Below are 10,452 nucleotides of genomic sequence, written 5' to 3' on the forward strand. Positions count from 1 at the left end.
CAATACGTAACTAGGCCCCAGACCAAGTCTCATACAATAAATAAGGCTAACAATTGCAATACGTAACCAGACATCGGATAAGGCCTCTTATTAAGCGCATTTCATTTCATTCTTCATTGTATTCTGTCATCAATACAAAATTCGACTTATTATTCCTCTGGAACTGATTCGCACTAAGTGTAAAAGAGCTTAAAAGCGTCAAGACAATGCAGAACGGATCGGATCACTCAAAGAACGTGCTGAAAGTGCCTGTATCATGCATGCTGTTCAATGTGAAAAAGCCTGACTTGTTGAGAACACATACGATTTGGTGTCATCTTGAACTAAATTCACTGATTGAAGTAGCAGTGTCGGTTGCAACTCACTTCGTATATAAGAGTGGCATTATGACGAGAATCTATGTATTCTGTATTTTTTCATGGTTGAAATAGCTAACAATATACAGTCTTTGGGCTTGTAAATATCTTTCATTATGATTTGTTTTTCTATCTAACTCTATCCGTTAGAGAATTTAGAGTATACCACTAAATAATCGTACCATTAAAATACACGTAAAAACGCAAGTAGCATGAGTGTCTTCAAGAAAGAAAAATTCAATTTAACGTTGCTATATCTATGCTTGTAGAGGTCGCATCAGATCCAAAGAGTTGTCAAAATGTGCAGAATAAGATATTGCATCTTTCCAATGCATAAATTTACTTTATATTATTGTTCAGTTAGAACATAATGTAAAGATCTTTTTGTGCACAGATATAAATGCATCCAAACACGTTAAAGGGGCATTTCGTGATCCACAGCCTCATCCCCCACTTTTCCCAAAAAAAGTTGAGATTTTTACACCACTGGATACCTCTGGCTACATAATGTTTATGTACCAAATATTTCTTGCAGATTAATTCGTTTAGCAAAGATATCGTGAAATTTGAATTTCGTTCTGGTGCACCAGAACGAAATTACAACACATTGTCTATGGAGCAGTGTAATACACATAATCATGCATAACTCGCAAACGCAAAATCGGAATCAACTGAAATTTTGGAAATAAGCTTTTTCGTGGATATCTACTGAAAAATGTCATAAAAGAGGATGCTAGGATCACGAAATCCCCTTTAACATAATAATAAGTATGCATCTAACACAAACCGACTTTGAGTTTTGTGATATTCTTACACATACCCACCATGCCCACGAGATAACCTAACTCTAATTTGATGAATGATTAACAGAGTCAATATCTCACAGCCAGGTGGCAAGACAATTGGTCCTCGAGTTTGACGAAGCTACATTTTACACCATTCTGAAAAGGGAATAGCACCGACGACGCCATACATGGTGTCACCATGGTAACAAATTATATGTTGAATCTACTGTTTACCGGATTTTAATCCCTCCACAATAATAATGAACTAAACTATTAGTAACGACTAGATTAACAAGATTGATTGAACGATATCTTAATATTTTTGCTTTCAAGAATTAGCCCAGTCAAATTAAGAAATATAATCGGTCAACCCACCACTAATTGCAACAGAATCCATTTAATCACCATTCATTTTAGAAAAGCATTATGAAATAACACATCAAAAGTCCCGTCCCGAAAATCCAATCCAAGTAGAGGAACAGTGCTTAATTTACATAAATCCAAAATGGCTGCTTCAAATGCAGAGGTGAAATTTCAAAGTTGGTCAAATCTTGTTGTAAACCATACCAATTGCTCTCATCATAAGGATTCAGAAATGAATGGTGATTAAATGGATTCTGTTGCAATCAGTGGTGGCTTAACCCCTTATTTTTCTTGAGTCGAGAAATACAGTAAGCCAAAAAATTAAAGGCCCATTCAGTGATTTGCTCATCCGGACGATCGTAAAAATCATCAAAATTCAGATTTTGGTACCTTTGTAATTGGCATAGATGTGCTAACATAGCCTGCTAGTGGTTCGGTCGAAAGCCGTGTATTTTAGACAAAATAAAGCATTTGCATGATTCTGGACTTTTGATACTGACAGTACAAAAAGTCCGACTCGAGATCGAAAGAAGCTCACTCTCCACGTACCAACACGCGTTGCGTATTGTTTCTACTACTTATTACATCAGTAGCTACTATTTTAAACAAAATACACAATTTTAACTGTTTTTCATATTTGAATTGACCGTTAGTTTGCCTCGGTGACCTAACTGACCTTTAATTGCTTATTTTGTTTTCTATTACAAAAATTAAACGTCTGTTTTAAATCAATTTAGACTCTACTTCCCCGTGTTAGAAACACTGGACTAGGAAGTTTTTCCAGTCGATTGGTGGCGCACTGTACGAAAATCTCGATTTTCTCGAGTCGATCTGAGTTGAAGTAGAAAACCTTTCTAAAACTTCTGTTTTTTGACTAATTTGTCGATGTATTCAGGGAAAAGTGGTTTAATGAAATTCTGTAGACTTATTCTTTATTTCTAAGCAACTCTGACAAATTTCCATTTTTTTTAATGTTCCTGTGAAATCACTGAAAGGGCCTTTAAGGTACCAGTTATGTTCACCCTCTGTATATCCTAAACAAAGAGAGATATGTCATAATTGGAACAGCAGCCAATTTGAAATTGTTCTAGAAATAAAAACACGACGACGATCCAAACACCCAAGGAAGATGCCAATTTAAAAGTTACAGTTTGCTCCATTGCATGCCCTATTGATTTTTGTACACAAAGCGTTCGCGAACAAGAGAACATCGCCGTGCTTCCATTGATTAGCATGTTAAAACTAGCATCGTGTTTTCATTGATTAGAACACAAAAGTATAACTTTTGATTACGTTTCTTCATTAGGTTTTAGATCACCGTTTCTTTAATTCTCAACCAATTTCAACAATAACGTCTTAAATCAGAGCTAAAGAGTACATGTACTGTCTGCTTGTTTTAATTTTGACATACTTGTCTTTATTTAGGATACAGGGGTGAACTAACTGGTACCTTAAATTTTTGCTTGGCTTACTGTATAAAGAAACTGGGAATTTTTATTTCCATGTCTCGATACCAAGGATGAATAAATGCGACACTAAAAACTAGAAATAGTTTAAATAATGTATTAATAATAATCTTATCCCAATTAATTATAAAATGAATACATAATGGAAGGATATGCTAATTGCCAATTGGCTTTAAGTTGTGAAAAACGCTGTTCAAAATGGCCACAAACATAATACTTGTTTATAAAACATGAGATTCATGACTTAAACACCAGATATAAAGACGCTTAGTTTTATCAAAAGAATTTGTGTGAAAAATCAATTACGTATGCGGCTAGGGCTACTAAGTTATGGAACAATGTTGATAACAGCATTAAAGGTTCATCATGAAAGGCTCATCAATTCCGCCATATTTAAAAAGCATTATAATGCACTGAACACATTGGATATAAATTTTGAATATTCATTTGTGTCGTGTATTTTCCTAAGTTCCTATTGTTTATTATCATTCTGTTTTATTTGATATTGGTTAATTCATATGAGGATATGACAGCTTGTTGTTAGTTAAACCATATTATAACATTTTCAAACAAAATAGATTAGCATTTATTTGCCATAAAATGTTAGCTTTTACTGTCAGATATATCCCCTTTTATTTTTGAGCCGAACAACTACGGCAAAGCAAAGAAAATTGGAATTTACTACCAACGCACATGTCGCCAATACGTACCACTCCTTCGGTCATGTTCACCGTCCCGCACGCCGTGTACGTACTGTGTGTTATGAACATCGTGTACGCGTTCGACTAATAATTCCATCGTAATAATAATCAAAATCTCGGATTTTGACAAAACTACAGCACCTAGAGTCTTGATTTTTGCAGGGTATATTGGTTTAATAAAGTACAATTTAATCGTGTAAAAAAGGAATTTTAAAAATTCAGTGAAGGCGTCTTCCTCAGCAAATGTTATAATATGGCTTTAATCATTGAACTGACATTCTGCTGTCATGTCCAATGATGAATTAAACAAACAGGGGATAACAGACTTCCAGGCCTCCCATTGGCCATGTTGGCCTTTCCTGTGATTTCCGCACATTATTATATTATAATTTTATATTATGTTTTCAATTATTGTTATATGCTGAGTGACAAAAAGGAATGAATGAATGAATGAATGAATGAATGAATGAATGAACGAACGAACGAACGAACGAACGAACGAACGAATGAATGAATGAATGAATGAAAGGAATGAATGAATGAATGAATGAATGAATAAAAGAAAGAATAAAATGAATACCCCTGCTGAAACAATTATTCGCAATAAATTAAAGTCATGGACAATATGAATATTAAGATGAATGCATTGTGTGTGCGATTACCAATGCTTGTAATGATAAAGACAGTCATCATCATCATCATCATCATCCTGTGCGTTTTCTATATTAAAGTGAAGCATCCCTGTGAGCATACATTAGACCATAGCTAATGCAATAATAATCTGTCATTTCATATACTAGGGGTGGTCAGTATGTAATAAAAGTTTGGTTATACATTTTAGATTTTAGAAATTAAAGTATTACCGGGTGCTGCGGTTTTGAAAAGTGGTAAAACATACAAGACCCTTTTGATAGTTGGACATTTTGTTTGCTATTTATATAACAGTGTGTTCTCAAATATGTGTATTTTTATAGTTTGTTGATATTGCCAATAAAAGTGAAAATTCAAAATTTTATGTCAATTCTGTTGCCCAATCCCCACACTTTAAACAGGGATTTTCCCAAGAAAATATCTAAAACCATGATTGAAATCCATCCGTTATTCTCCTACTGTTACATCTATACCAAAAAGTAAGCACGCATGTGGTGCAATGTCCCTGCCATCGGACCTCGAGCCAGCAGCAAAGAAGTTAATAGATATGTGGGCGCAAACCTGTCAATAGTCTCTACAAGATGCTATGAGCCTGTTGTTATTGCCTATATAGACATGCTAAATAACATCGTTCGATATAGTTTTTGATATTCTATGGGCTATATTTTCACAGCCGAATCTTTTTTGCGGTAATGTATTCGCTTGTCATGCTCGTGGTCTGTCAAATGCTTTGTGATGACCTAACATGCCTGATATCCCAGAGTTGTAACGACTTGTGGGTGACATAGGACGGTATAATGAGGCAACTGACTTGACATACTCGGTAACTCGACCCCATTGAATTTGTACAGCGACTTGACCTGACTCGAGCTAAAATATTAAGGTCAAATGACTTGGCTAGACCTGGATTTTAGGCTCGTTACAACCCTTTAATATCCATCGATATCTCCTCACCCGTCGTTAACGTAATCTCTTACTTGGCACACCTCAGGATGCAGTGTTTTTTGTGTGTTAAAATCACACATTTTTAAATTGAAGCCAAATGTGGTAAGACAATACAAAGGTTATCGTCAGTTATAACCTTTTGCCAAGACCTGACATTTGGTATTACCTTAATCTGGGTTAACGAGTGCTATTTGATAACCTCGTTTGGGTCATTAGGCGTGTTTAGGGAATCCTCACCGATCGTTGCAATTTAAAACCCACACACATTAAGTATCACGAACAAAATGTGAACACGCTGGAAAACATGCCAAAATATGCATTAGTATACGTCTATTAAAAAGTCGGTCTCGGAGCTACCTATCTAGGGATTCAATGCATATTGAGGAGAAAAAATGGTAGCTCTACATAAAGGTATATGGTGAGGTATACTTGACTTTCTAAATGCAATAAATCCTTGTGTGTACGTATATTGGCTTATTCCTTGGTTTTTCATCGGTTGGGTGAAATTGCCAGGTGTTTTTTTTTTTTTAATTATGTGGAATACTGTCACATTTATAGGTTTTTATAAATACCTATATTAGCAGTGATTTGGATTTTCCAGCCAATGTCAGGATTATGAATCAATTTATTAACGCTCATATTGCAACAAATCTGATTTGATATCAGTTTCTGGTTACCATGGTTACCATAAACCAGGATCTGTGGTTTAAAGGTGTGTGGTTCCATTTTAGAAGGTGTTTTCATCACCACAACATTTGACACCACATCAAAATTGATACGTTTACCTTGAACACGCGGCTTATTTAATAACGTTGAAATTACCCTATTTATCTTTATTGCTTTAAACTAGTAAAGTCTTCGTAGCAAGGACTGTGCAAAAATCCATATGGTCATAATATTGTGTTCTTAGACTAAGAGTACGTTAATGGGCCACGCTGCCACAGTATGCAGTACATTTCTAATCGAGTCTGATTTAAGCAGTATACTGCTCTTGCATACAATAAAAACAACTGCATGGAGGGCCATGGCCGTGCAGTAAGCTAGAGCAAGATGACCCTGCAGGTTTTCGATTATTTCATAACACACCTCACATTAGGGAAATACACATTTCTTGCAATTCGCTGTCTGGATTGGGATTGATCATCTTAATGGTGGCCAATTGCACCACAGTGGAGCAATATATTGACAAGTTGGTCATCAGGGTGATTGAATCTATGTGTAATAACGTACACTATTATCTTATATCTTTTTACTTAGCTTCGGGAAACCACTTTGTACCGCCAATATTTTCATTATCAGCATCGTCATTATTCTTATCATCATCTTCGTCGTCGTCAATGTCATATTATCATCATCAATATCAGCTACACTTGCAGTACAACAGCAGTAACGCTAACACAGATCTGCACTATCAGAATTTCTGACCTAACGTACATCCAGGATGTGGTAAACGTACACCGTTTATAAACTTTAGAATAAGAAGCTTGATGTATTTATTCAAGACTTGTTAATGTTTGAACCCATCAATATTACACGAAACGATGTCGGTATTTAGCAAAGGCTTACAAATCTCAATTCAATCAAATCATTTCTAAATACCACCAGGTAAAGATTTCACCACTTCTTAAGATTTGAAGAAAGCATCTTGTGCGGTTACTTTTAATCTTCAATTGTACCATTTCAATGTGATGCAGCACAAATGAAGCATAACTATCTCATCACCATACAATGTAAGAGTGTCAGAGATTAAACCAATAATTACATCTTCAAGCAATGATATTACATCAACAAGAAATAAAGTAAAAAAGATAGGTGTGATATAAGGCTTACGAGTAATTTAACACACTTTTCATCGTAATTTGTCCACGGGCAGTGTTGTTATCCTATAATACACGAGCAACTCTCACCGGCAGATTCTCTCAATCTATATAGCGCGCAAAAGAGGTGTCGGTTATTGCATTTTGGCGGCATTATAGTTATATAGTTTTTATTGTATAAGAAATTTTCAAGAGTAAGATAAAAGTGAATTATCGGGTGGTTTGGCATCAAGGGCTTATATCCAAAACATCCAGATATGGTAAATTTTGTGGAAAATTATTAAGATTTAACCTTGGGCAATAATGTGAGCTCTATTTTTGTTGCAGAGTTGTCTTCATCCGCTGTTCTATCACGGTGAATTAATTGTTGAAAAAAAAACCCACCTATTTTTATTCCATCAGCATCATTAATAATACATTATTGCAAGGTCCGGCTAAGCAATAACGACCTCTAATAATAGATGCTACTCCAAAGTCATTGCCAGGTTTTTTCTTAATAAGCAACATTTCAATACGAAAACGAACAAAACAAAAATACATCCGTCGTCTAATGTAACCACCCAGCAAACACAAAAACGTTTTAAAAACGTTTTAAATAAGTTATATTTTGGCTTTTGGTTTAGGTAAAAACGTTTGAATAACATTAAAATGTCGGGTTATATAAAGGTCATGATAACGTTTTAAAACGTTTTGTATGAAAACACACTACAACAATATTTTTTAAATGTTTTCAAAAAATGTTATTGTAAACTATTTTTGCAAACATTTTTACCAAATATAGTGTCAATACTTAAATAACATTATGTTAAAATATTTGTACCCAGCAAAGACAGAAATGTTCTTATAATGTTTTTTTTTAAACCTTTTAATAACATTTAAATGTCGGGTTATATAAAGGTCATGAAAACGTTTTTAAAACGTTATTGCAAATATTATGGCCAAACATTTTTCGCAAAATATTTTTTCAACCCCAAAATAACATTCTGTTTATAATGTTTTGTAACAAGTTTTCAAGAATGTTTTTGGAATGTTATTAAAACGATTTTATACCCTTTATATAACCCGACATTTAAACGTTTTCTGTAAAACATTTTTGTTTGCTGAGCAGTAGATTATCAAAAATGTTTTTGAAGGTTATGAAAACGTTTTATACTCATAATATACCCTTTATATAACCCGACATTTAAACGTTTTCTGACAACCTTTTATAACCTTTTGCGAATGATGTCGAAAACGTTTTGTGTTTGCTGGGCAAGTGTCACAATAATAATAATAATAATAATAATAATAATAATAATAATAATAATAATAATAATAATAATAATAATAACACTAATAATAATAATAATAATAATAATAATAATAATAATAATAATAATAATAATAATAATAATAATAATAATAATAATAATAGTAATAATAATAATAATAATAATAATAATAATAATAATAATAATAATAATTAATAATAATGATAATAATAACAATTTATTGTTCAAAATATTTTAGGAGTGTTGTTGTTTTATTAAACTAAAATGTCTATGATTATATTTGATTTCATTGTGGGCTAATGCTCAAATGAATCTCATTTTAATTATGTTGACTCAGTTTTCTATTTAGGATTCTAAATCAAATAGACCATCAATCTTTACCAATTACGTTTGACATCGATTAAAAATAACTCGTTGTGAAACCATTATCAGCCGATAATTATTGCTTATTTATCAAAGTGCTTTCTAAATGTATTTTCGACTCGTATAATAGTGAATACGTAAATGGCAAGTGTCAAGAAAGTTGACTCTTTCTCTCCGATTATATTGGCTGGTTTGATACTTAAATATACCGAATTGTGATTTTAAAAGTTTAATACGCACAATGCGCTAAACTAATTCATTGGAAAGCATTGTTTATCCAATATCAAAGCAATTTATTTGATATCATTCCTACACGAACATTGTGTTGGTTCAAATTAGTATTAATCCATAACAATGGCTAATCCGTAAGGTTTCGTAAATGCCTACAAGGATTGATTGACAGCTATGGCTGAGTTACCATGTGTTATTGACATTGATGCCCGGCATTCACAGGTCGGTTCACAATTAACAAAACCCAGTAGTCGCTAATGCATTTTGGTTTCATATCGTATCATTTGAGTTACAGGGAGCAGATACAGAAAACCCAGAGGGATATAATGTATGTTGGCAAAGAGATGGAATACATTGCAGAGACAATGTACGCATTAATTTGGACAAAGCTAATCACAAATTTGATCTCGGCCAATGTTTGATGCCATAAAAGGTTTCTAAACATGCTGCAGCTGTGTGTGCTAGGATGAAATACAGATGCAAAGGGAAGTCCGTATTCATTATTGAAACAAAAATGACAAAAGAAATTATTTCCCTATTATTTTACGGAATATATCGAAAAAATAGTAAAACAAATAAATGTTTTAAGCATATTTATAGTTGAGATTTTGAATCCAATTATTATTTAACTTAAGTTATTGTAAACCGCTACGTTATTTGAATCTGATTACCCCTGATCATACTAAGGAGAGAATATCCTTAATATTACATACATAATGAACATTGCTATCCCTTTCAAAGAATTACGTAATATAGATGTGACAAGCCTACCTGTCTATTTTATGTTGGCTGGGACGATCATAAGGATTTAAAGTTGCACTTTGAACACGTGGCTCTCCAACTTGCATAGGATTTATATCATCCTGTATTCTTTGTACAGTTGAGCAAGGAGTATTCCTATAATACACATGATGTAGACATATCACTGATAGTACTACACAAGTAATAAGAAGCGAACGGGTCCTCCTGAAACGCATCTTTATGAGTTAGATATGAGAAGACGGTGCACAAGACCTGCTTACTGTGCTGAATTCGTTGTATGACAGCGATGTTTACACTCCAGTAATGTGTATCCTATCCCATCCATAATCCATCTGACTTGCTATCTACTGCAGATGACATTAAGTCGAGTATATCACACATGTATACAGCAGTAGCTGCAGTAGTAAGCAGCCGCAGCATCAGACACTTGCTATAAAAAATATATATAAAGAAACACCTTGCATTTTGCGCATGGCATCTGGACCATAAGAAGGGAATTCAAGTGCATCGATGTGTTATCGTGCCGTTTAGTTGCCTGCCTGCCTGCTAATATGCATGCGCCAAGCGTACAGAACGCATGTCTAGATTTAATAGTAAGATTTTCTCGTAAGTGTGTGCTCACAATGGAATTTTGCCTTAATCGTGAGTAGAATTAAGCCCCGGACAAATGTGATTGAAATTTGCCATCAGTGCTGTCTATGACTAATAAAAGCAACGTTTTTCCCATACGAAGTGTCGTCC

At 33.9% G+C, this 10,452-nt stretch overlaps 1 protein-coding gene across 1 annotated transcript in view; it reads right to left on the reverse strand.

Moving 5' to 3' along the window:
- LOC140150792 (uncharacterized) overlaps positions 1-10,238 on the reverse strand; it is a 142,918-nt gene extending 132,680 nt beyond the window's left edge. Inside the window, exon 1 of the mRNA XM_072172916.1 lies at positions 9,721-10,238. Within this exon, the coding sequence (XP_072029017.1) occupies positions 9,721-9,926 (206 nt within the window). The 5' untranslated portion in view covers positions 9,927-10,238. The remainder of the gene's footprint in view (positions 1-9,720) is intronic.
- Positions 10,239-10,452: the final 214 nt, after the last annotated feature.

The sequence above is a fragment of the Amphiura filiformis genome, chromosome 4, assembly GCF_039555335.1.
Source record: "Amphiura filiformis chromosome 4, Afil_fr2py, whole genome shotgun sequence".
Lineage (NCBI taxonomy): Eukaryota > Metazoa > Echinodermata > Ophiuroidea > Amphilepidida > Amphiuridae > Amphiura > Amphiura filiformis.